Source organism: Sipha flava, unplaced genomic scaffold (genome assembly GCF_003268045.1).
Source record: "Sipha flava isolate LNK unplaced genomic scaffold, YSA_version1 35_pilon_pilon, whole genome shotgun sequence".
NCBI lineage: Eukaryota > Metazoa > Arthropoda > Insecta > Hemiptera > Aphididae > Sipha > Sipha flava.
Genome location: NW_020273057.1, coordinates 270,696 through 297,840, shown reverse-complemented (window position 1 = coordinate 297,840; position 27,145 = coordinate 270,696). Strand labels below are relative to the sequence as shown.

The window sequence follows — 27,145 nt, the reverse complement described above, 5'->3', positions numbered from 1 at the left end:
ATACATCTAAATTTGTGTAGCATTATACCTGAGATTTTCCCTACTCAATGAAAACAAGTCTACTGTGAAGGATAATTGATTAGCTATTCTTAATGTACGAGGAAAAAATGAATCCGAAACTCGCTTTTTTTTTTTGTCTATTTTTATTTTATATATATAAATAATAAATAATATATTTAAAACATTAAGATAAAAAGTAATATATGGAAACGCAGTAAGCAATTGAAATGATTTATAATATTTACGTCGAGCGAAAATAATAAATAAACTATATTTTGACTTGTTGTGCGTATTATGCAGAACCGCCCATAGAAGGCATGGGATCAGAATCGGCGTTAAAAACAATGATGACCTACGAAGTGATTTTTCAATGTTGATAGATGCGTATTTTTACAAATAATTACTTTCAATTTATTCATAAATTATTATCAAACTGAACGTTTTGATAAGAAATTATTTTTTTATTGTAATAGTTTTATAAGTTTCTTTTAAATTCGTTTAGATTGATTTTCATACATTTTTGTGTAAAAATATTCCATCATGGCACAGTATTTATCTGCAAATGTTTATATAGAAAACTCGATTGTCCCACAAGTAGTCTATTATTCATAACTTCATAAGTATTTAAATTATATATAAGCGATTTTGAGTAATAACATTTCAATACACCAAAATATTTATACATATATATGTATTACGCCTAAAACTTAGAATCCTTCAAAACAAGTTTTCACTAATTCATTTAGTCAATTCTAGTTTTGACTAGTTAAAATTAGAATTAACCGTAAGTTCGATAAGTCATTAACAATTAGTTCTAACTGAAATGCATGTATTCGAACTCATACTATCTAAAATACTCGTGACCACAGACCATCTGTAAATATTACTCGATAAATTTGACCGGCCAGTTATCAAATCAGTTAACTTCAATCACTCGTCTATCAAATCACTTAGATACGATGACTTTGACAGAATATATTAGTGATTAATTAATTGTTTCTGTGTTCTATCAATTCAAATGTGAGATTAGATATTTGTCATTAATTGATTAGTAGAATAAAATCATATTCGACTATAAGTTATTATTACTTATTGAAGTTCGAGTTACTCGATTATTTTCACTCGATTATTTCAATCATTATAATATTCTTAACAATCATGGTCTGAATATATAGCATGTGAAGAAAAAATTCATCAGAGAGAATCAAGTTCTAAACAATCATATTTGCCTTCGCGAAGCCGAAATAAAAGCATCGATGGGGTCAGTGCAAGGCTTTATAAGGTGTAGATTAAGAATCTTGCAGAACAAATCGGGTTTCAGCTATTGAAAATATATACTTTAAATTGTTATGAATAGTTAAAAGTACTCGATATTTAATTCTTATAATCGGAAATATTCTGCTTATGAATATGTAATTAAAAAAAAAAGTACTTAAAAAAGAAATATTAAAAATTATTCATTACGGAAAAATTATAAGATATATACGTATTTATTTTCCAAAAATATTAGGTTCGAATTTTAAATTACCTGCATAAAATAATTGTTTAAGAACACAAAAATTAACCATGAAATTTAATTGAGCGCTCCATATTCATTTTGCATAAGTTCAATAATTAATAATTAATTAGTTTTTAAATATTCATTGCTAATTATAAATGACCTATGAATATTTAATACATTTATTTTTTTTTCGAATTTATCTTTTAATGAAATCGGCAATCTTCGAGTAAAAATAGATAACCCAAGGAAACAGATTGTGTACCTCTGACTTAAAATATTATGCATTATATGCGTGTATATTGCATATGATTTTACAGTGTCTAGAAAGTTCGAAAACTTAAACAATCCACCTAAAGTTACCGTAGCCGACTAAAGTTTTTTATCGTTGTACACTCACGTTGTTTACTTTGTTTTGGTTAATAAAGGCTAATAAGCGCTTAACCAATTTATGACTACACTTTGTGTGAGCGAAAATATTAGTGAGCATTACAAAATCAACAAAGACATTATGATTGATCAATATTATAAAAAAAAAATGTCTAAGTTTGTTAAATAAAATCACAGTTATTTCCAAATTGATCAATTATGAAAATTAAAACTGTATAAAACTTTTGTATAGTAAATAAAACAATTTAAAAAAACAATCTTTGACATTTACAGTATTTACAGTATTTCTATCGATAACTTTTAAAAAAAAAAAAGTAGACTGTCAAATGAAAACCGACAGGCGAGTGCAGGGCCTGATTTATCAATTCGTGGGCCCAGTACATTTAGAATTTTGTCCCCCAAATTGTCCACCTCTATTTTCTTCAATGCTAAAATAAAAATGTACGTATAATATATTTTTAAATTAATGCTGTATATAATTAGTATATGAGTGTTGGATCATAGAATAAAATTGTATTGTTAAAAATATGATTATTATGTTTAGTATTTATTCGAGTAAAACAATTAACACATAAAAAAGAAACTTTTTTTTTTAAATTAGTATTTTTTATTAGATATTACACTTATATATCAAATTAAATATTTTTACGTTTAATGTTTTAAATCTAATTTTATTTTAGTTTTCGCAAACATTTCCTTGTTTTCTGCTTTAAAAAGTGGTCAATAACATCATTAAAAATCAGGTTTGCTGTGACATCACTTTCAATAAAATTTATTTATTTATTTAATAATATTCCTAGAGCGTCTATATTTTCTTGACTCAATGTAGATTGTCATCTATTTTTAAATATTTTAAATGAAGAAAATGATCGTTCACTGATATTCATTTATTATTATATTACATATTATTTTTATACAGCTGAAGTCCGTGGGTCCCTCTTTCGAGTGGGCCAAGTGCAAATGTCCCATTTGTTCTTGCATAAATATGTCCCTGGGTGAGTGTAATATACTATGGGGCTACAACTCGTTTGCGCAAAAATGCACAACTCGATTGCGCCCAAATATTTTGGTGACGAAAATCCCTAGTATCAGAACTCGTTTGCTTATTATCGTTGATTATTATACTCCTCATGATTATGAAAGTTGGTTACTTTTATTATTTTGTTAGATTTTTTTATTGGTGCATCTAAAATTTGAACTTCCACTAATTAAAAGTTTTAAATTTAAAATTTATTTTTGTTTTAATTTAAAACAAGATATTCACTAAATTTATAATTATCAATATTAAAACATTGTTTTCCTCACCAAGATTCAAAAATATTAGAAATTTCTATGCCATATTAAAGTTTACGTCGTCAACACACTAGTCAACATCACTGTACCGTCCATATCCAAAGTCCATACCTACCGAATTTTTTCTAAAATTTGTTTCGAAAATCCAAATTTATATAATCTACAGTCTATATAGTCGATTATAAGATAATATTAAGATAATATATTTGATAATTTGTACTGCAGTCTGTGACGATATATGTATACACGATTCATGTGCGTGAATATGTCGTTATGCGCAAACGAGTTATCTATTTTCAAGTAAACAACTGATTTCGTCGTGCGCAAACGAGTCGTCGATTTTCAGGTAAAAAATTTTGAATGTGCGCAAATGAGTTGCAACGTACTATGGTGATATTTTTAACTTTGTATAAATCTCGTTTTCTCGTTTAATGAGAAAATATACTTTCAAAAACAATACTTTTTGCTAATCCGAAATTAATGATAGATAATAATTTGTTTTTTTCACTTACTGGTTCAATATTTAAATTTTAACTAAAGAATTTTTTTTTTTTTTTTAAATATATTTCAGGGTGTGCAATTAAAGCATAACATAAAATTCAACCTGTCAAAAAAGGAAAAAATAAAATTATAACAGGTAATTTATTTTACAACTTGTTTGCCGAATATCAATGATCGATTCAGAAGCAAAAAGGTACAAAGTTGAAAAAAATCACATAGTAAGCTTATGTTCTGGGAATCGTATGTTTCTTGAAAATTATCTAAGGAAAAAAAAAAACACAAGATTCTAATTGACTTTTCCCTTTTTCTGTGTTCAAAGTTGGATTTCAGAAACACGTCATCCTCGTACAATTACATTAATTGCACATAAGTCAGTCTCGTTTATCATGATCGTTACCTGTGTAATTGCCGTTGCATTTGCAATAATAGGTCTGCGAAGATTTCTGAAGAGCGCACGTCCCGCCGTTCACGCACGGGTTGGGGTTGCACGACTCTATGTACGTCTTGTTGTTCACAGGGAGTCTGGCCAGCGTGACGAGTTTTTTTTTGAATTCGGCATCTATAAGTAAAACAAAAACGTTCGTACGGATAATGAGTGGAGGGGGGGGGGGAGGACGGTGATTTCTACTAGGTTTCTCGACGTTATCGGTCATCGCGGTACGTATTTTTTAATCATCGCGCGTTGCCCAGTACTGCCTACGTACATTACGTGATCGTCGTAACGATTAAATCGGCAGGGTATGGAGTTGCTACCCCTAGGCTGTGCGCTTTCCCCGAGTGTAATATATATAATTCGTGCGATGATGCCGGCGCGAACAAGTCGAAACGAATGAATAAAACAGTACGGACAACCGAATTAATCGAATAATTTGTCTGTTCACTGCTCTGCGTTTAAACTGTACACGGCACATGCTCTCCGCCCATCCTGACCTACTGCATTACCGAGCAAACCTCGAATCGACAAAATTTAAAGTAGACAAACGTGGTTTACTTACCCGGAAAACGGAACGTTTTTATTTCGTTTATGACGCGAGAAAGGAAAACGTTAATTTTTTTTTAATGGAAGCAAGATAAATTATTTCTATTTTGAAATAAAAGAATTTAACGACGGGCCGTCACGCCTGGTGCGTTCCTAATGAGCGAAACAAAAGGGCTACACGGTAAGAGTAACTGAAAGATAATCGAAAAGCTTTGTCCTCTCCATTATCCTCTTTCTTTTTCTCGTCAGCGCACCGTTTTCGTCACACCGCGTTACTTATTTATATACGAACCAGGTTTCACGTTCACAGATATGTTCGCGGACGCTATGTCGATCACCGGTTTCTGGCCGTATATGACCACCACGGACATGGAGTTCAGGAACGAAGTGATCGAGATCGGAACGGATTTCATTTGATCCACGTTTTCGCACAGCAGCCACCACGTGCCGTTCTGCGCGGCGTAATGGTCGTGGATCTCGATGACCGTCGTAGACTGCTGACCCGGGCATACGGTACGACCCAACGACGTGTCCACTATAACGACACGGCCGAATTACGTTCATGCATGTATATATTATTAACACGTTTGCAATCAAGTGCCAGAGAAAAGTGACCCCGAGACGTTGAGTAGGTGACGTCGTATTTTAGATAATTTTCATCAGGTATAATTTATCTTGTTATAGTATTCATTTTTTTTATATCATATAATGAACTAAGTATGATGCACTGTTTTATGATATGCATATACACGTCTACCGTAACCCGTCCCTCTAATAGCGCAATATGGCGTTGGATCTTCGCCGTTTTTCATCTTTTGTACTTTATATTATTGCAATAAGCACAGACTCCGTTAAACGTAACTTGTTAAATTATGGTCAAACATGATTTTATGAACTTTCGAATAATTAATTATTTCATACTGTAAATTATAGAACATTTAGTCGTTTAAAATAATAACACTTATTAAAGATTAATAACATAGAAAATTGGATGAACACTAATTTAATGAGTAAATATTTTTACTAAAAAAATCTTAATACAGATGAGATATAATCGCCAAAAGGGTTCGAAGTCGTGGTTATAGATGAAACAATGAAAAGTGTCGTAGATCGGCGACATTTGCGCAACGTAAGACTAAAGTACGGCTATTGCCATTATACCAAGTTTATTATATTAAGTTAATAACTTTGAGATACACTAAAGTTACAACGGATACGGAGACTTTCGTCTGGTCTTATACTTATGTTAAACCCCAATGGCACACTTAACTCTAAATGATTTTAATTATACCCAATGAAAATTTATTGAGTATCAAGATTTTAATGAAGTAGCACTAAAAACTGTTCATAAATTGTATTAGTACTATATTATGATCTGTAAAAAAGTTTAGGACAATATATGTTTAAATTTAAAATCAAATACATTTTTAAATTTTAATTAGAGGTGAAAATATGTTGCGTCCTGTTATACAATATATATGTAGACTTCACGATCCTTAAATCACCGGCAATAATAACAATGAAATGAAAAAAATCACTTACTTTGAGCCGGCACCACGTGATTAAACTGCAATTGGATGTTGTTTCCGATCGAAGCCAATAGTTTCTGTTTGTACCGCAGTTTGGGGAAGTGCATTGGTAACGGATAGTTCAGTCGGTACATAAATCCGGACACGTCGTCTTGCAACACGATCGCGCGTTCTTCCTCGAAATCCATAACTAAAACGAAAACATTTTATTTTTATTTTTTAACATATTGTCATCGAACGAATACTTTGTTATAAAGTCGTTACGAATTTGCCGTACCCGTTTTATACAAAATCTTAAAGCCTCTTCCCCTAGGCAAACGGTTCGTGGAGTATTCGATTTTCACGCTTTCGCCTTCCGACAAGAACGCCCCGTCGTTAATCGAATTTCGGTATTTAAATGGAGTTATATTATCCGCAGTGTTTGTTAAGTATAATTTGACCGTTTGCATTCCATCTAGATTGTAGTCCACGAAATCTATCCATATGCGGTGACCAACTGTAATACAATCGAAAACATTAACCATCAGGTAAGAACCAAGTCAGCGTTCGCAGTGAAATAATCACGATGGCGAGTTGGATCAAGGATATATTCACATCCGGTACAAACTAAAACCTCTGGTACTCGAAATAATTGTTTAAAACTATTGAGCTTCGAGCATTATCAATGGTTAGGTGAGTTTGTTTGTTTAAATATTTGTTAAGTTAGTAGAGTTCAATGGAAAGATAGCGCGGCCTCAATGAACTGCAATTTTTAATTTTTGGATATTTATTTCATAAGAAATTAATTCAGAATAAAATAAATACTACGTTTATAAAATCATAATCAGTACAAAGTATTAGCTTTCTATTTCTATATTTTATCTTAAAAACTATACCATTCAAAAGCTACATTTATGTGCCTTCATGTCTGGGACTTGGTTTCCGGGAAAATTTTGCAGAGGTTCGCGTGCTACGTTTATTATACATTTGAAAATGGAAATGAAGTGTTTGCAATACACCTCAGAGTCATTGATTCTGATAAAACTCATTATTTGTACACTTATGCTTTCGGTATCTTACGTATTCGAATACCTCAGACAATCCCTTTCTCTGGATACCTGGTATTTGACCAGCGGAAAAAAAAGTAAGTTATACTTTATTCTTACCCGGTGCCAATATCATTGTAATGCAGTTCAGATTTGGCAGTATGAAATTCGGATAGTTCGGGCTGACGACATTCCCCTCGGAAGCGGTCAGCGTTTGCGATGGACATCCTGACATGTCCACTACGTTCCACTTCAGATGAAAACCCGAGCTTGATATCGAGTAGTCCGAATGGAAGTGCACAAACGCTTCGTTCGAATCGGTCACAAATACGTAACTGCAACAATACGTGCGTTTAATATTAAATTCATTTCAATATAGTATTTTTCAATCAGCATCAATCAAAAAAAACTTTGGTTCGAAATATTTTACCAAACCTTTTTTTACCACAAAAATGACATTCCTAGGCATGTTGTTATTGGTACGAACAGAATATTATTAACAATGTATCGGCTTAAATAAGTTATATTATCACATGCAAACTTATAGACAATTCCAATTCAAATCTTATGGTCCACCCGACTATCATGAATTATTCTAGTAATATTTGGGTATGCATTAAAATGGACTCTCCGTTCACAAACTCACTCTTCTAAATTATTTCCGCGATATCCGCAGACTGTCAGTGTCCGGTTCTCGTGCTCCTTCTTTTCTATGACGGCGACAAAATCATACAGGCAGTCGGCTTGTGGTTCGATGTTTATCGAATCAAACTGGAACACGATACGCGCCCGGTTCGGCCCGACGACGTGTATCCAATAGTCCAAGTTGTGATAGTAGTTCGCTGGGTAGTTCAACGACGTTATCGTTCCCTCCACGCCAGTCATGGTCGTGTTCAAATTGTAAGAGTCCGCAAATTCTGTGTTCGAGTGCATGCAAGAATATTACAACACACGGAAATACATAACGATAAAAAACTACGTGGTACTACGATTGGGGAGACAACGTATTGCGCTTGGATTATATACACCACCCGGAAAAAGCTCTACAGCCTATTTATACGCGTATTCGTGGTCTTGTCATGGGGGTACGACAGTCTCGTAATTCTTAAACGACGAACCGCACACGCTTTGGTGACATTCGGTACAGCTGTTACGTTTGATAATTACATCCCATAGCTCCAGAGGTAGAACTAGGAATTTTTACGCCCGGGGAAAATGTTAAAATTACGCCCTATCATATATCACCAGTAATAAAATATTCTTCTCAAGAATTTTTTCCAATAATTAATGTACAATCATATTTATTGAGTTTCAACCTGGTATCAGTATTTAACAAAGTTAAAAATATAAAATTAGCTGTTAATAATTACGAAAAATACAGCCTCTAAAATGTTACGCCCGGGGATGAATCCCTGTCTTCCACCCCCTAGTTCCGCCTCTGCATAGCTCTCTGTCCAGTGTGTACACGATCGTAGATATTACATATGAAACGCGCTGTTCAAACGTGTACGAAATCGAACTTACTCAGCTGACTTTTTTTGCAAATGTATCCACCGACCGTACTGCAAACGTTTGCCGTCCAGTAAAGACCTCGCGGAAGGTTGATGGGCGGTGAAGATAGCCAACTGATCGCCAGACAGATGTCTTTGTACGGTATCGCGTTCACAGTATCCGTCGCTAACCATGCTATATATACGCGTATACAATTAGACAAATGTACGGAATTGTTTTTCGTATACATAATCAGAGTTGGGCAAAAACAAATCAAAGTAATAAATAAAAAATAAAAATCTGAATAACTAATTTATTTATGAATAAAGAATAATTTTTTATTCTGAATAATTGTGGTGTACTGAATAAAGAATAAAATTATTCTGAATAGTTTTATTCGTTAATAAAACAATTATTCAGAATAAATTTATTCGTTAAAATCATGAATGATATTAAATAAATAATGATATTAAATATAAAATTATAATTAATTTATTTTTGTCAATTATTATATATATTAATATGTATTACCTTTATATATATATATATATATATATATTATTTAAGTCTAAATAATAAGTATATTATCACTATACATGGTTATTTTGGATTTAAATTTATTATTTATATGATTATAGGGAATAACGAATAACGAATAGTGAATAACGAATAATAATACAAATTAAAATAATGAATAAAAATAAAAATCAATAATAAAATAAAGAATAAATCAATGAAGAATTATTTTTTATTCAAATAATCAATCGAATAATATTTTATTCGACTAATGCCCAACTCTGATACATAACAATTTACGGGATGTTCAAAAAAATAAAAAACGAGATTACGAACCCGAAAACGTCACCGTCGAATTGTCGACCCAGGACCAGGATTTGTCGTTCCACGTTCCACCCAGCCAATAAATAGCGGACCTGGTGTCCGTAGACTCTCGGATGAATGATTCGATAAACTGTTCTTCATCGGCTTTGTGAATGCTGGCTAGTTCCGCCTTAACACGATGAACGAAATATGTATTAAATATGGAGTTTTAAAAAGGAAAACAATCGCTAATTTCAATCGGAATGTACGTAGGATAAGTAAACAAAACCCAGCGGTTCCTATTGAACATACCTTTATTCCGTTGCAAATACTTCTTGCCGTGTGCCAAGACACTTCCGGGTAACTGGCGAACAAATAACACGACCCGTTGAACATTTGCTGTCGCGCGTCGTCACACTCGTTATTGACTGCAACGTTCACATGAAACGTGATTAATCTTATAATATTATTTTCGGTTTACCGCGGTCGACTATTTACCGTGTTCCGCGGATACGCGAGCCTTGAAACCGCTGAACGAATGCGAATAATCGGAAACAAAGTGTATCCTCAGCTTGGGTCTTTTGGTGACGTACCTAGTCAGTTTAAGCACATCACTTTTGTCGCCGCAGTATTTGGGGCCTTCGTCGTCATCTTCCGGAATGAGTTCAACGTAATCGTAACTACAACTGTAAAAAAAAAAAAAAAATATATTAACATAGCCACTGCGTTTTTGTCGTGGTCCAATGTCGATAAGACGTTTGCGAACCGGAAAAATAACTACCACCATTTTAAGTGAAGCGTTATTAAATCCGATCGACAACATAATACTATAGGTTATAGGTGAAGAATAAAGAGTTTCCGAGCAAATCGACGTTGTTTCAATCGTTAACGTATAAGATATTAAATGTTTTTCGCAATTTTCGAAAAAGGCTTATGGAAAAAGTTGTAAAACCTGAACAGCTTTCCCATCCGTCACCATCATGCTACGGCCCCGAACGCCGATGATACACTTACGTTGATTCATTTTCCAACATGAGTTCCTCGAATTCGACTTCGATCTGATAACCACGTGGTGCTTCAATACTATAAGTGCAGTCTTGATTGTCGGGGTACGGTTGAGGAAATCCTGGACTCGAAACTGAAGCGAATCTCATCTCGATGGTCAATTTCACTGTGACATTACAATTCGACTCGTCCGGGTCTGGAACGATAACAGTACCAAATATTATAACAATCAACAGTATTTTATTCACGTTTGACAACTTTGAGTATTGGAATCGGAGTGTTGTAGCATATAATATACGCGATATAACTGGTTTTTTTTTAGGGGGGAGACGTCACGAAAGTTTAAGACCAATGAACGCAAAACAATAAAAATTCTGGTGAAATGTACAGACATCAATTAATACATGTGTTAATCATAGTTACCATAATCGTTTGGAGAAGTGTGCTGTTGGGTCTGACACAGAAATCGATTTTTCACAGAGCAATCGCGATCGTTCCAAGTGTACGACGAATTGCGGTTAAAATACTTGATCAACCGGTGTTGAGGTCTGTACACTTGTCTCAGTTCTACGCAGTCCTGTTTGCTTAAGCCGTCGTCGTTGGGCTGTTTTGAGTTGGGACCGCTGTAAGATTGATGAATATGTCCTTGGTACCAATCTGCATAAATAATGCGTTTGTTTATGTATACGTATTATGTAAAAAACTTTATGCCTCCGAGTTATATCAATCTAAACGATGGCTGAGAGAAGACGCTAATTATACAGAGAGGGTTAATTTAACTTACTAGAATAGGTGAACGGTGATGAGTCTGTCCATCTGAAAAACCCTTCATTATTCATGTCCGTAGCTCCAATCCAATATGCAATACTGTCACTGTAACTCGGGCTTTTCAAACAAAAATAAATTTAATGTACGATTAGGAAATTGAAATCAAACTATAAAGAGCGAATCATCATGTTTTCCTTTTCATCTATAAGATAACCAAAAGAAAAAAAGAAACTGAAAACACGTCGGCTCACACGATAAACAAATAATTCCGTTAAATATATATTAATTTTAACAGCGGTTCGCGCTAAAACTTTTAATTTGTAGGATTTACCTAGGGTCGATCGTGGGCTATATTTAGTATTGACCAGAAATCTGTTATGATCTATGTTTTCTTATCTTTAATACTTATATTACTAATATTTATATAACTATAATTTTTCTAAAAGCTTGATATAGATTTTGGAAAAGCTTAAATACAAATACTATACATATAATATATATACAATAATACTATACGAATACAGCTTACATATCAACATGATTATTTACTATAATGTAATATTTATAGAACAAAAGTACCTTGAACGTGTTTTATGAATAATCTATACAAATAAAAATTATGGAGAGGATTGTAACCTATCTTTATCCGTTCCTAATGCTTTTACTATTCTTCCATGGTACATTCGAGTGAAATGAAAGCATTCCTTTTATAAAGGCCCTTTATTTAACGGAAACTACAAACACGTAGTCAGAATTGAATTTATATAAGCAGTAATCTTGCAGTCTCTTTATACTGACAATAAGAATTGAATGAACAATTCATGACTTTAAATATAATATGTAATTTCGTTGTGTTCCAACACTTGCTATGAAAAAAAAAAAAAAAAAAATGTTACTCTGTTTTTTGTCATAAGGAACATTTCCTACACCTATTACTTTTACTCCTTTGTTCTTTATTTAGTACACGGTTCTTTGGTTTTTGGTTTATTAAAACTAAGAGTAGTGTTGAAATTGTGAAATAAATAAAAAAACGTATTATAATTATAATTAAATAGTAAATTTGTGATAAATTTCATAGTTAAAAAAAATGATTAGGAAAAGAAAATTAACTATAAAATTAAGGATATGAGGCAAATTAAAAAGAATAATAAAAATAATAATTGGAATGAAAATATCTAGAGTTAGTCATAAGAGACCGAGGTTAAGCAATGTTTAATTTTATTTTCACCGACTTTAAGCTCTCAATAAGTATTAAACTATGATTTACAATTTACATTATAATAACTGTACTGTGCATTACAGGATCTAAAAAACCAAGTAATTTATAATTATAATATAATTTATAGTTTATTTCTTTTATCAGAAGAATCAAGAATGTCCATTACGATAAAATTACATCAATTCATAATGCTTAGGTGCCAACACAGTTATTTTTCCAGATACAGCTAACATATTAATTGGTTTGCCACTTTTGAGTATACTGTGAAACATACCTATAATATAAATGTATATTTTAAACATTTAAACTAGTATCACGGCTAAAATAACATAATTTAATGGGTATACATAATATTATTATAATATTATATTATATATTGTACTCTTATTGTAGATTTTTATGTAATATGAACTACGAAGTATGAAACATAAATTATCTTAATATTTGCCATGAGGGGAAGTAGTAATTACTAAAGAGATAAATAAAATGTTAACAAATTGAAAGAAAATGTAAGATTAAGATAAGTTTTTATTTATTTTAAATACATGTATGTATTTTAAAAAATATTTGGTAAAAAAATATTTCAATTTGGTCTGAATTTTTTTTTATTTATAAATAAAGAATTCATGAGCAGATTTCTCTATTAAAATAAGTTACAATGGAATTTTAGTTCAAAAACTTGAAAAGTAAACCTATTTTCCTTTTGTAAATATTAAAATCATATATATATATATATATATTATTTAATCCAAATACTAAAAACAATTTATCAAAAATATAAACTAAAGATAAATCTAGTATAGCAATAAACGCATTCATAAGGGACAATTTCCATACCATCGTATAAAAATATATTCATAAGGTCCATTCAGTCTAATGACTATATCCATTATTTTGCATATAATGATAAATCCCCAATCCACTTTATTATAGCTTTTGGAAAACCAAAATTGTTATTGTGACTATATTGCCTTTGTTATTAAAAAAAAAATCATTATAATTTTAATATTGCAATACTCGGATTTGTTCAAGCGTTCATAAATTTCTATCTTCGAAATAAAACAAAATACGGATTTACGAACATATAATCAATCTATTATTACCCGAATATTTTTAATGGATATAACTGTAGAAAATTGAAATGATTTTGTTTTGTTTTTTCTAACTATTGAGTTAAAGAAAATTATATTCAAGAGTGTTATACATATATGATACATCGATAGATTGAGAGTTGAACACTATTGAAGAAATAATAATTTAGTGATGTAATTTTTCGGATTTCCCTGTAGTATTCTATAAAATCAAGTAAATATTGAAAAAATGTCTGAGAACTGTTTTAAATGTGATTTTGACCGGTATGGAATGAATCAAACCCCATTGGGAATCGTTCAAATTTAAAATGGCAACTCATTACATCCACTGTTCTGCACCAAAAAGAGTGAAGTGAGAGTATAGTACTCGACTTGACTAAATAAAACAAACATATTACTTTTCACAATCAGTTCAATTTTTTTTGTACAAGTCTAATTTCATTTTGGATTGAGATGTATTGTCCTCGAATTACTCGTAATCCATTATATGTATACATATACATCGTCGATACGTGCTCAAATGTCAGTGCTTGTGTTTAGAACTCGATGTTAAAGAGAAATCTAACAAACATTTTGTAACAAACAAATGCATTTTCACAGTGGGTCGGTGTCATATTATATCATTTATATCCATTGGACAGGTACAAAACAACCCGACGAGTACCTATTGTGTAAAAAATATTTTTATAGACAGATATAAGTACTTTTTAAAGTAATATTTTATTAGATTAAATTTCATACAGGTGTAGTTCCCTATGTACTACATAGTATACTAGTCTATATATATTGCCGTGCTATTAACGGTTGACCGCCGCCGGAGAATATCAGGAAACATATCCCTAAATATTTATTACAATATTGGCCCTATAATAGCCGTGATATTACGATATAGGTGTCCTAAAAAGAACGCAGGATTTAAATCTGCTATAAATTAAATTTATTTCTTTTAAAAAAACATTACAAATATATCATTATCTTCAGGAGAAGTTAAGGTTTAACAGTAAAAATAATATCGGGCATATGACCCACCCTACTAGCCTTACAGGCGATTATTTTTTCCATAACATTTACCGTCACTCGATCACACATCACACCATCAAGTTCGTTGAGGATACGACGAATTTATTGCTTGAGTTTCAAGACATTTCGAACTTTGTTCTGGTAAACTCATGACTTGTAGTGTATCTCCATAAGAAAAATTCATACGGCGTCAAGTCACAAGATCTAAGTTAGTAGCTTTGGTTTCCATGCAACGAAATTAGTCTGTCCAGGAACTTCTCACGCAGCAAAATGTTTTTCTTGAAGTGTGACAGGTTGAAAACAAAAGTGTTTGATGTTTATTTGGTCCAAAGAAGGCCAAAGAAAATTACTAAGCTCAGTAGTCATTCTTGTATGGTTACAACAAAACAGCGAAACTTGTTACACTTCAAGAGAAACAATCCCTCTGCTGCGTGAGAAATTCCCTGACAGACTAATCTCGTTGCGTGGCCAAAGCTACCCCCTTCGATCTTGCGACTTGATGCCGTGTGGTTTTTTTCTCATAGGGATACACTAAGTCACGAGTTTACTGGAACAAAGTTTTTGTCTTGGAAATTTTTTTTTAATTTAATTATATATACAGTGTGTTCAACCATAAAGGTAACACGAAATATTTCGAATGCATAACCTTGTACGCAATTCCGGTTTCTTGTAATGCATAAAATACATCAAATTACATTTATTTTTGATAAATTTTAATTTTAAAAAAAAAAATTCTGTGCGCGCGCAAAAAATAACTTTTTTTAAAAAGCACCAGCTATTTTTGATTTGAAATTTGAACTATGTGAATTTTTTCAAGCAACTTTGACCTTTAAAGTTTTAATCTATTTACAAATTGACTGATTAAAAATGAGTTAAATTTTCGATTTATAATATTTGTATTTATCGTATTTTTCAATAGTTTACTTCTATTTAGAGATTTAAAAATTATAAATGATTTCGTATGAATTTTTCTTAAAAATTAAGTGTACTGTCATAAGTACAAGTAATTTACATTACTTCTACAGAAATTCTGACTCAAATTTCTTGTAATACTTGTTACACTTGTTTCCAAAACTACTGTTAATAAATAAATTACTGGTGCACTAGAAACCACGAGGAAATATATTCGTGAAGAAATGGATGATCAACAATTTAGTATACAAGTATGAACTTTTTAGACCAACATATACCTCATTTTTAAATAAATATTAATTTTAATTTCAAGTTTAACAGTACTCAAGAGCTATAGCTTAAGCCATTATCTACCTTAACTACTTAAATAATATCGATATTAAAGAGCGCCTTTTTGCCGTCATTAAAATAGAAGATTTAACAGGTAAAAGTTTATAAGAAATATTAAAAACTTGCTTTGACAAACATAAAATTAATATTAAAAATATTATTGGTGATTCAATTTACGGCGCTTCTAACATGAGAGAAAAGTTTAGCAATTTGGAGTATTTTATTCACTAACAAAACGAAAACAGTATTTATGTTTGGTGCAATACACATATTATAAATTTGTGTGTTCGTGATACCTGTGACAATAAAGCATCCCAGAATTTATTTGGATTCTTGAACTACTTGGGTACTTTTTTTTCTGATTCTTATAAACGAATTTAGACATTTGGAAGAAAAATCAAGAAAATTTAGGTATTGGAGTAAAAAAAAACTACAACTAAGCAGTAAATATGCTTAGTAGGTCAATTGGGTCCCAGTCAGTTTCGGTTTATCTCCCATTATAATATCATGATCAACCTGCTTAAATTGTGCGAAATAACGCGGTAACGAATTTAACTATAAAAATAAATTAAGTATATTATATTGCACGAATATTAAACGTCAGTAGACGATAACTATGTCAGCGATTATTGTTCTTTCATTCCAAACGAGTTTTAATAATATGTGCACCAATTTATTACTCTTATATAGGACGAGTGATGGCAGTGTATTCAAGAAAATGCAAAAAAATGCGTTAGGTTATCTGTATGTGGTCCTGTATTCACAGGTTTCATAAATAATGCTTTAGGAAGAACTGGAGAGTATGATTCATAATCTAAATTGATATATCATCATTAAATTGGCTATACGAACTACTTAATTCTCGAATCGGTACCTCCAAATTTATATGACAAATAATCTTGAATGTCCCTTGTATCAACACTCGTATATCTTAAACGTTGTACACAAATAATTACTGTCGAAATTACTGTAATTTTGCTAAATCACTAACACAGCCAATTGATAGAACACTTTTACTTTTATAATTTTTTTTTTTTTTTTTTTTTAATCATAAACAATAACTGTTTCGATTATCAGTGTTGGATAAAGTTCGATAATTGACGAGAATAGTCTCAACTTTTCTAGAATATTCGAGACGGACAGGTACGATGCATCTTATCTATTATAGGTAGAGATGTTAAAATACGCTATTTTATTTATTTTTTGCATAATACCGTATTATACCGGTATTTTATTGTATAGAACCTTGTACTACCTTAATTTATAAAGAATTGAACAAATGTTATCACCCCATTGTTAATTATGAAATATAAATTATTTTAAAATGGAATAATTGAAAAAATGACTAAAAAGTAAGAAAAAATTAAAAAAGACACATAATACAAGAATTATTCACCAAATTCACCAAATTAATATTTAGTCATGCTATCGATTTGCAATTATGATATAGGTAACATACGTATGTATGTATGTACATAGAAATACATATTTTTTAAATAGAAATAAAGAGAAAACTATATTTAATACTTTTAAAGATATATACTATCTCATTGTACCTATATATTTACAATATTTGTATATTATAATAGTACTATAAATTGATTTTAGTTATTTTTAACACCTGAATTCTAAATTAACATGATTACAATAATATTGAATATTTTTAATTTTTATAATAATAATGAACTTTATTAGAAATCCATTCTATAAGTATATAAATTGATAGTTGAGTTACTAAAAATAACTAAAAATAACGCTTCCATTTTTTTTTTTTTTTATACTGTCTGTATGAAATAATTTTGTACCATGTGTGTAATATCTTATATAATAGAGTTTTATATCACTGTATATTACAAACTCGCATCACTATTCATAGGTATTATCTCGAATATTCTAGAAATGACCTATCGTTCTACCTGCATTCCAACCCGGCGGCGACCGGCTATAAATTTACGCCGTCACCAGGTTAGGTTAGGTAGGCACAGTTTATTTCAATCCGTTGAGCGATTGCATTATTACTGTCGTGTTCGTTTTTGTATACGTTGGTTGTTGCCGCGTAAGTAACATTTGTTAGTACATAATTTTTATATACGTTGATTGTTGCCGCGTTTCGATTATAATAAATGTTTTATGATTTAATACAGTCCACTCTTTTGTTCTTGATATTTTATATCCGGTTCCAGTTGAAGCGTGATCACCCCGACCAGTGGCGTATTTGAGGGGGGGGGGCGATGGGGGCAATCGTCTCCCCTCCGAGAATTTTTAGACCAAGAAAATTTTTATGTAAGTAATGGGTATTTTATTAAGAAACAAAAATTATGATTTATTTTATAGTATTACTACATTTGAAAACGTTTTAAATTTTATACTAATTTAAATAACGCAAAACGCTAAATTTTTCATAACGTTTTAACTGTCAATAATGGTAAATGAAAATTTTTTTAAAGGTTTAAATTTGTATAACGTTTAAACGCTTAAATTGAATAACGTTTAAATTATTTATAGTGTTAAACGCTCAATTGCTTATAATGGTTATATGTCCCATAACGATAAATAATATATATTATTTTGATTGAAGACCATACTTAGTGAAAAATTAGATAAAACATAAGCGAAACTTTCAAAACAAAGATATGTGTTAAAAAAGAACTACACAAAAGACCATTTTAAGTGGATCCGGCATTAGATTAAAAAAAAAAAAAAACTACAAATATTAAGGATTCACCTGATATAAATACTACCAACAATTTTACTTGTAAATGTTGAGCCTGAATTAAAGAAAAAATTTAAGTCCTCCCCCCCCTAGAAGCAAGTCTAAATACGCCCCTGACCCCGACCGATTTTGGATTCGGGACCTCGCTCAAACAATCGGATTGAATTATGTGATTGAAAATTAATCACATGATTTTTACAATGAACTCAGCTATCAAGTGTTCTGCTGTGTTTAATGTACTGAGCCCATACGAGGGCGTTCATTATCAATATAAATAAATAAATAAAAACACTTATAACGTTAATCAAACGCGGTCCTCGTCAACCATGAAATTACAAGTACCTTTAGGCGCAATCGGTTTTGCGATCGTATTAACGAATAGATCATCATCGCGAGCCGTTAGCGGTGTACGATCGTTTTACACGTGACGCGCACATTGGAACACTATGCGGTTCATAGATTGTTTTCGCGGTTGAACTTGTTCGAAACATATCGAAAGAGATAAATGTTGGCCAATCTCAAGTTTGGCGAACCATTAAAGGTAAGCCGTGACGGCGCCACAGGTCGAGAGAGAGAGAGAGAGAAAGAGCACGTGTGATGCGTCCCGCACGCCCTCTCCTTACCCGCATCCCTTGCGACCGCCTACGAGTCTCACCTGTTGATCAACGCGGTATCGATAAGCGTCTGCGTGCGGTGACTGTCGATGCTGACCAGGTGGCCGCCGTTTTGAGCACAATAGTCTTCCGCTTCGTCCCAGTTGAGCGTCTCGTCAACGATGGTCAGGCACTGCTGGCCCGCCTTGAACGAAATCGATCCGTACGGGCACTGGTGCACGACGTCCGGCACCGGTTCCGCCTGATACGTCACCACTAGCGTGGGCACGTTCGTCGACGTGGACGACGACTCCATCAGTACCACGTTCGTCGTGGACACCATGGACATCAGGCGCTTAGAGCTGTCCGCTGACGCGCAATAAAACCAGCTCACAGCATCGCCGTCGGTGAGCCGAAACAACGTGCCCGGGCACGTAGTGGTCGACTGCTGGATCGGCAGAGTGTCGATCTGCAACACGATATCATCATAAAAGGTTCTCTCCAGAGCTTTATAGTGAGAGGGATAAAGAAAGAAAGAAATAAAGAGAGAGAGAGAGAATGGGAGTGAGAAGAAAGAGAGTAGGGGTGAGAAACTATCCATCAAAAACTAGCGTCTTGTTGACTTATTTAAAATTAAATTTAAAAAAAACCTGTTTTTTTTTTTTGTGGAGTGCGATAGTGGTAATGATTATTATATCCTGATATTCTGACTCCGATACGATTGCATGCGATCCTTATCGGTGGTACCTTTTTAGGCGTACGACTGCGTGCGCTTTATTATTTTTACTTCTATGTAAAGTTGCCAAATATATAATTGCAAGGTAAATCGGATTGCGATAATTATTACTTGATATTGCCGGTACCAGAAAAACTTTTATCTTTTAAATTTCATCACTTTTATCTGACATTATTATCTTTATTTTAAATCTCCGAATAGGTACAAATACACTTTACCAGGAATGGCCACAACGAGGTTCGCGATCCACATGCGGCTTTTGAAACTTAAAGTAAAATCAATAAATATAATTCTATAAGAATAATCTGTTAGATATTGTTTAAATAAAAAAACTAACAGTAAAAATGAACACTTGAAAAAAGCACTTATTTTAAATAATTCTTCTAATGATGTTAATAATAATGCCAATAATAATTAAATACATATATATATATAATAAAATATTAAAATTAATAATGTGTCTTAATTTTATAAACATCTCCTAACAATGTGGCTCGCTTCGAATAAGCTTTATACGTTTGCGGTTATCGAAATAACGGCGAGTACAGCCATCCCTGTGCTATAATATCATTAAAGTTTATACCTATTCAGTGCATAGGTAGTAAGATGCCTAGGTGCATATAGTATGTACGATGTATATCACTTATCTACTGTCAGTTGCGTGAATGTATACGTACTTTTTTACGGTGTTAATATTTTATATTTATATTTTAAAATGGAAAATTAAATTTGCCGTTCGGAAATTGTTAGTAGTGAATGGGCACAAATTTAGATACTATCTAAATCGTGTTCTTTGTTATTCCGGTACTGCGCGCTGTGGTATACTTACATAAAAAGGCAACCCGCACGCAATCGTTATCCTGCACTGAAACTAAGGATTTACCAACGTTTTGATAATGCATTAAGGGTTTTTTTTTTTTTACATCCATGGGTTTTTACATTTTTATAATAGTGATATCTCTGAGCGATTCCCTCTCGATTCTGAATTTTTATTCGTTAACGTTTTATTTATAATTTATTTAACCATTATTAGTTTTATAAATACTATTGAAAAACGTTCTATTTTTTTATTTTTGATGGATAACCTGACACTAATAAAATTGGAATATTGTTTTTATATAATCTTGTTGAAATGAACAACTGATGTTTAAATATTTTTTAAGTAATTCAATAACAATTTTTTTTTAACAGCTTCAGAAACGAAATGATTGAAAAATAATGATGTACGTAAAAGCTACCAATCAGATTTAAAATAAATCGTGTTGATTTGATCGACAAATAATATAAATCGTAATCGAAATTTCATTACAATATTTCAAAGTAACAAAAAAGTGTTTTTAAACTTTACTATTTCTTTTACGAGAAAATTAATTTATTGTAAATCTATAAATTCTTTGCCTTTATTATTAAATTACCGATTCACTCTAAAATCTAATTAAATTTTATACCTGAAAATAGCAAAAACATTTAGTTTCGCTTTTAATAAAAGTGTTTTGATAGACTATTATCCAAAACCGTACTGAATGCCATTTAGATAAATAGCGTACTTTTTATTTTTTGTTTGTTTGTCTGCAAGTTTTAGAAAATATACGATTACTTTGATTAGTTACCATGATAATAATATCGTTATTTCTTAACCTCTTGATCAGAGTAGAATAGTTGGTGGTATAATAAATTACTATGTTCTCGAGAATGGAAAAAACCACTTTTTCAAATGGCTACGGAAAAAAAAATGAATAGATTTAGCATGAAAATCTTTGGAAGAGACCAATAGATAATTTAGTATTTTGTTTACTATTTTATACAATAGTTATTAAGTACAAAGTCACGCTGTATCCAATAATTAGTGAAATGAATAGTAAAATTATTTGATAATTTATTATTTTGAGATGAAATCCGAGTAAAAACAGAACGTAAATAAACAATTTTGCGAGTGAATCACAGAAAACGAAATTGAATGTAATTCAATAATAAATTTTGATTTTTTTTTTTTTTTGCATAATTAACTAATAAAATAACATAATTTTGTTATATTGTTATTATCACTTTTAATAATGTTTATTCAAATATAATATATTATATTTTCAAAAATGTGACATGTAATTTTTTTTATTCTGTGCAAATCAAAGAATATATTAGTCTTATAAAATGTAGCTATAAGTTTATATTATAAGTTAAGAATAATATATATTCCCCATTGTTTTTCTTCGAGATCATCTATGGTATAGCGTTTAAATCCTTATCCGTAAGGCAATTCAAATACGTATCTATAACGTTTCGGAGAGGACGATTAGGCGCCGACATTTTAGCATGGACGTTTCGGCGAATTGTCAATTCAACGATTTTCATTTCGGCAAAAATGTATAAAGAAAAAAAAATGTATATCGTAAGCCTATTATAATTAAGCTGGGACATAAATACGTTAAAAAAATTATCATTGACTTGCCAAGGCCTAATTAAAATAACAGAAAAAATAAAATTTAATATATATGCCTTTTCTGGGTCTGATAACCCGTTAATACATTCGTTAATTACCACACCACAATTTCTGACAAGCCTGAAATTGATGACACATATCGATTAGTATGTGAAATTTGCAAGAAATTTCTTACAAGTATTATTTTTTAGATTCGATATAATGTTCTAATGATAATTAGATAAAACCCAGGTTTTGAAGAAAAGAATCTTTATTCGGCCACTCCAAAGAGTAAGCGTATACTAGTTTCCTCAATCATTTCAGAAACACTCTGTACATATATATATATATATATATATTAGTTTTAACGGTTTGAGGAAAGTAATGACCCATTAGTAACAGTCTCAATTTGAAAATGTAATTGTTATTATTAATTTTTATTGTATTTTTTTTTTCTTATAAATATAATAAATAAATTAAGTAATTAATATAAAATGTCGAGCTGGTCATGACACTATTTTTTGTGATTACCGGGAATTCTGCAAGCTGTAGTTTCTTACAAAAGGATTAGGATGAGAAACCATACTATTATGGAAACGTACAATAATTTAATTTCTTCGTATACGGTTGGAATATTGAGATAAATGTAATTAAAGATGATAAATTATAATAAGTACAAGTACCGCTCGTATACCATTTGTATTATACGGCTAAGCTAAATTATGGTATTATAGTAATTAAATATATCTTTAGTATTATTTCATGAAATATACCATTATGTACTGCGTTAATAATAACCAATGTTATACCATTGTTTTTGCAGGTAGGTATAATATGAATTTGTTAACCCTTACAGACCGGACCCGGACATCTCGGCGTGGCCATTTCGGCGTGGCCGTCTCGGCGTGGCCATTTCGGCGTGCATTTAATTTTTTTAAACTTATATTCTTTAATTTGATTTTTATTATAAACTGTAAGCCGGTATAGTATATGATTCTAAACATGCTACATAAATTATATTATGTGATATGGCATTGGTCAACAATAATAATGATAATAAAGGTAATAATGATAATAATGATTATCCCTCTATATATCTAATATAAATAAAATTAAAATAATCTAATGATAAGTAATATTATGAGCTATCCTCCTTAAAAACTAATGATGTCATGGTTGTTATAATTATTTACAGGTTTTTTTATAAAAAAAACTAACTTTTTCATTATACAATTTTTTTTATTCTTTTATCTACATCGATGTACTTCTTTTTTTCCGTGGGGGACTTTTTCCAGCTTCTAATTGATTATAAAATGTATCATGACCAAATTGCACTTTTCTTAATTAAGAAATGAATGTCCATAAGATTAGATGCTGCACACCCATTTATAAATTAAGTCATCTGTTGGCTGCCTCGGCATATCTGTTAGTTCTGATTTAAAAATCAAATTAAAAAATATAACTCTAAATGAATTGAATGCACGCTGAAATGGGTTCACGCTAAAATGGCTACGCCGAGATGGCCACGATGAAATGGTCACGCCGAGATGTCCTAGACCGGATAAAAAACAAAGAATTCATAAATGTTATCTAAACTGCTATACCAATAATTTTTATATTGATTTTGATCATTTTACCTAAATAAGTTTAAGAAAAATTATAATAACGAAATGTTGAGATTTTATCTCATATTTTTTCCTAGAAATATTTGTAAGTATTCCTACCCCGGTGTCGGCCTAAGACTATGGAGCAAAACCTCGAATGGGATAAATATGGGAAGAGGGACGACATTAAATAACAATGAAAACACAATCCGAAGAAATAACAATTCTTTTCAGTCGTTAATTTGCCTAGGTATTTGTTTTTTATTTAAAATTTCACGGTTATATAAATTATATAACATACCATTTGAAAACGACTCAAAATAATGTTTTCGTTAATCAATAAATACACACTAACATTATATGCATCTCGTATTAGAAATTAGTAACAGAAAATATACAAATATATACTCTTCTTTTTTTTTAATATTTTTCCAAACAAATAGAATATTTAATAGTATATATTTTTGAATAAACTTGGAGGTAAGAAATAAAAAATAAAAACATAACCATTGCTTATTAGAAAAAAAAAAATAATAAAAATGAACGAAAACTATTGTTTCGAAGATTTGATTGTACTCTATCTATGTATGTCTAGTTCTCGTGATGGATTGCTCTTTGAACTCTAACAAGTCCGTATAAATTTCGAACTGATGATTTTGTCAGATCGCAAATATCGTATAATCAAACAGATTTTATAAATAAAAACGAAAGAAATATCGAAAATGCCCGAGAACGTCCCGTCGGGCGTTTCAATAAATAAACATATCTTGGTTCGGTTTCTGTACAACGCACACGTATATTATGCCACGAAAGCGAAAAAAGAACAACATAACGAGTGCGTGAAAAAACGTAATCTGGCTAAGGTCTGAAAATGCATATACGTATCCATTTGTTATACGAGACACCGTCCATTTCATAAATAAATGCGCTATGGGATCCGAGTGAATAAAAACATTTCGTAAATATTTATGCCTTTAAACAATTTATCCTATTAATCACATTCAGTACGTGTACACGTGTCTGAATAGTGGTGAAACATCAAGGATCTCGAGTATCAAAAATATTTTTGCACTTCCACAAAAAAAAAAAAAAAAAAACCTTATAAGGTACTGCGATTATGTTCACGTGGTCATTATAAAATCACTAACAACCCAGATATTAGATAACCGTTTCATTCGCATTTTCCTCTCGAAGTATAACTGAAAAACCACGTCTTTAACAAAATCTTACTCAGTGTCACGTCTACCGGATACTGCTGATGCACACTATCGCATTGCCATCGGTACCCGCTTTATAGTGTCCGGTTATAAATCACGCAATCTTTCAGCAGTGAAAAATGTGTACTATACAAAGCCAATTCATCTAACTAATTCCAAAAGTTGCTTCTATTATTAAAAACTCGAACGTCCAGCAATCGATAAAATAGAACTCCGCCTACAAAGACTACAATGTACGAGTAGATAATATAACTTACAAAGTTCTTGCAAATACAATTCGTAACCATTTCACTGTAATGCTATCATTTTTCTACCAGTGTTATCCTTAAACATTATAACGTGTACACTACATTTGGGTCATTTGATCTATATTCAAAGTATTGCACTTGAAAATATTGTTATGTCTTTGGGACTCCGAGTATTTTTCAGCGTCAGGCCCAGCAGTCGCGTTCCGAGGTAAAATAAAAATTAAAACAAATATATACTTATAATACAGAAAATCCTATTAAGGCTCGAGCACTAAAATTTAATGTATCACGTAATGTACGTCCCCTGCTTGAATATGGTTCAGTTCTCTGGGATCCCCACACAGCCTCTGACTCTGCTATCATAAAGCGTGTCCAAAGGCGCTTTTTATCCTACGCCAGTAACGCGTTGAATATTTCTCGCCCGATACATGACTACACACAAGTTCTTCACAAATTCCTCAGTCTTTAAACGCTAATCGACAGAAGAGTTGTCAGTAAACAATAAATACAAATAAAAATAGAACCATCTCAAAAACCTCATTGGCGGCTCTGCTGACGCTCCTGGGTTTCTTTCCCCGATCAACTTTCGCATCCCTCCACCTCGTACCCGCTCTACATCCACTTTTGCTAACCGAATGCACGCCACCAACTATAGTTCTAACAATCCGATTCACCGCATTATGCGCCTTGCTAATGTCCACTCCTCGTTTTCACTTTAATTTAAGGACCGGGTTCCGTCACACTTTCTCTGATTTGCTATTTGTACGAAGATTTAACTTTAACTTACTGTACTTAGGGCTACGCCCATATTTAATAAAATATGATTAAATAAAATAATGCGAAACCTCGTGAAGCGCAAAAAACGGTTCACCGTATGCGCAGCGGTGGACTCGGAGCTTGATTTCTTCGAGGAGAGCGAAGATCCTGAGCAAAACGAGGTTTCGAATTCACCGAACCTTCCGGGCTAAACGGTGAAAACGTTTAATTGTACGCCACAACGCTTAGTGACGATATACCGGGTGGATAAAACAGAAATCGTACGTTATCGCTCGGAGATCCGAACGAGACGTAAGAACGCGTAAGTGGACGGTAAGGTGATCGGGGAGTTGTGGGACGGAGAGGCGAAGATCGAAGATACTGACCGTCATCGGTTTGGCGGTGGTGTTGGTGGACGGGCGGTCGGCGGCACCCGCGGCCGAGTCGTCAGGGCCACCGTAAGGCACGGAGCTGATGAGCAGCCGTAACCGGTAACCGTACGGTTGCGTAACCTTGTACCGGCACTCGGAGCCGGGCGTAAACACGACGGTGCCGTTCTGCTGGGCCACGTCGTTGTCGTAGCAGCTGGCGGCCAGCCGGTAGGCGAGCGCGAACGCGTACCGGCCCACGGACGACGTGACGGTGGACGGCGCGGCGCGGCCCGCGTCCAGCACGTAGTGGCGGTCCGACTCGCGCAGGTCCTCCAGCTTGCCGCACACCGGCTGATGGCCGGACACCTGTAGCCGGCCGCGTTTGCACGGCACGTTCAGCTTGGTCAGGTCGACCACCAGCCGGGCCCGGCGTCTTTGCGGCAACTTGACCACGCACGTCTGCTGCTGCCCGTGCGCCACCGGCGGCAGGTCTCTGGAAGACAGGTGGCCCCATTCGGTGGCCAACAGGTACAGCTCGCAGTCTGAAAAACGAAATCGGACGTAACGCAACGGCAGTGGTGTAGGAAGCGCTCGCTAGCGCCCCTGGCAAAATTATAAAAC

The 27,145-nt window shown here is 32.6% G+C and overlaps 1 protein-coding gene across 5 annotated transcripts in view; it reads right to left on the bottom strand.

The window, feature by feature from the left end:
- The window catches only part of LOC112687566, a 109,419-nt gene that overhangs the window by 12,363 nt on the left and 69,911 nt on the right, over nucleotides 1–27,145 (bottom strand). For all 5 annotated transcript variants that reach the window (XM_025560316.1, XM_025560315.1, XM_025560317.1 and 2 more), the window contains exons 5-19: nucleotides 26,540–27,066; nucleotides 19,239–19,645; nucleotides 11,315–11,415; nucleotides 10,954–11,187; nucleotides 10,540–10,726; nucleotides 10,024–10,211; nucleotides 9,838–9,953; nucleotides 9,559–9,715; nucleotides 8,740–8,901; nucleotides 7,862–8,132; nucleotides 7,336–7,550; nucleotides 6,468–6,686; nucleotides 6,204–6,380; nucleotides 4,954–5,196; nucleotides 4,080–4,241 (exon numbers count right to left, since the gene is read on the bottom strand). In XM_025560316.1, coding sequence (XP_025416101.1) covers nucleotides 4,080–4,241; nucleotides 4,954–5,196; nucleotides 6,204–6,380; nucleotides 6,468–6,686; nucleotides 7,336–7,550; nucleotides 7,862–8,132; nucleotides 8,740–8,901; nucleotides 9,559–9,715; nucleotides 9,838–9,953; nucleotides 10,024–10,211; nucleotides 10,540–10,726; nucleotides 10,954–11,187; nucleotides 11,315–11,415; nucleotides 19,239–19,645; nucleotides 26,540–27,066 — 3,366 coding nt within the window. The remainder of the gene's footprint in view (nucleotides 1–4,079; nucleotides 4,242–4,953; nucleotides 5,197–6,203; nucleotides 6,381–6,467; nucleotides 6,687–7,335; nucleotides 7,551–7,861; nucleotides 8,133–8,739; nucleotides 8,902–9,558; nucleotides 9,716–9,837; nucleotides 9,954–10,023; nucleotides 10,212–10,539; nucleotides 10,727–10,953; nucleotides 11,188–11,314; nucleotides 11,416–19,238; nucleotides 19,646–26,539; nucleotides 27,067–27,145) is intronic.